At 31.1% G+C, this 1143-nt stretch overlaps 1 protein-coding gene across 1 annotated transcript in view; it reads left to right on the top strand.

Moving 5' to 3' along the window:
* The window catches only part of BLZF1 (basic leucine zipper nuclear factor 1), a 21922-nt gene that overhangs the window by 13883 nt on the left and 6896 nt on the right, over positions 1–1143 (top strand). Inside the window, exon 5 of the mRNA XM_003785719.3 lies at positions 542–670. Within this exon, the coding sequence (XP_003785767.1) occupies positions 542–670 (129 nt within the window). The remainder of the gene's footprint in view (positions 1–541; positions 671–1143) is intronic.

The following is a 1143-nucleotide window of genomic DNA, read 5'->3' as shown; positions in this document are numbered from 1 at the left end:
TGTTTTTTTTTTTTTTTTTTTTGCCACACAAAAGATTTTTAGTTTAATTAGGTCCCATTTGTCTATTTTTGTTTGTGTTGGCATTTGTTTATTCAGTCTTAGTCATAAATTCTTTGCCTACACCAATATCCAGACTTTCTATATTAATATTTTTCTTGAGGCAAACAGGTAATTGAGTGTAGGAAAATAATGTTTGTTTTCCTCTTTAAATTTTTCTATAATTAAAAATACGTAATTTTTTTTTTTCAAAATTTGATCAATCTAGAGTGAGGTGCATTGCAAAAGTCACTATATGGGAAAGTTCAATAACTTTTACCTTTGTCAGTGTGTAAATGAATATTTTTAGCTGAATCTATTTAATGAACTCAATGTTCATAAACGTTTTTAATGTTCTTTTATGAAAAATTAAAAACTCGATAAGTAATTTTACTGTGTTAAATCTTCTTTGTTAGCTTTTAAAAGCGACAGTCACAGGTAGTATTTCACTTCTTTATACAATGTTATACACAGAATTTACATGTAAGATTTTAATCTTTTTCAGGGTAATGGCAGATGAGTTAACCAACTCCAGAGCAGCTTTACAGCGTCAAACCCGAGATGCACACAGTGCCATACAAGATCTCTTGAGTGAACGGGAACAGTTTCGTCAGGAAATGATAGCCACCCAAAAGTATGGCACTTGTTTACAATTCTAAACTTTTATGATTTCTCCTGAAGTTTTTGTTGTTGTGATAGTTTTTTTAGTGTGTCTACGTTCAGTAACTAATTGAGCACACACTTTGAGTAGCAATTTAAAGTAGATGCCCTGGGAGAGAGAAAGACTAAAAAAATTAGAAGACATGCTTGTCATGTACTAATTGAAGAGAGAATTAGTTATATCTATGATAGACATTTCTGGATCTAAAAACAGTTTTTGGTTATAGTTTTATATATATAGTTTTATATAGTTTTTGGTAGAAGCTACCGAGTGTACCTATCTCTCCTATGGAAGGAGATCTTTTTGAAAACTTTCTACCATATTAAAACTTATTTTCAAGTCCATATTCTCCAGAATCATAAAAATTGATATTTTTCTTTAAAAGCTTATCAAATTATCTGGCTTGGCGCCTATAGCTCAACCGGCTAAGGCGCCAGCCACGTACA

This window comes from Otolemur garnettii, unplaced genomic scaffold (assembly GCF_000181295.1).
Source record: "Otolemur garnettii isolate 467f Iridium unplaced genomic scaffold, OtoGar3 scaffold00016, whole genome shotgun sequence".
NCBI classification, from domain to species: Eukaryota; Metazoa; Chordata; class Mammalia; order Primates; family Galagidae; genus Otolemur; species Otolemur garnettii.
This window is presented reverse-complemented; position numbering and strand designations above follow the sequence as displayed.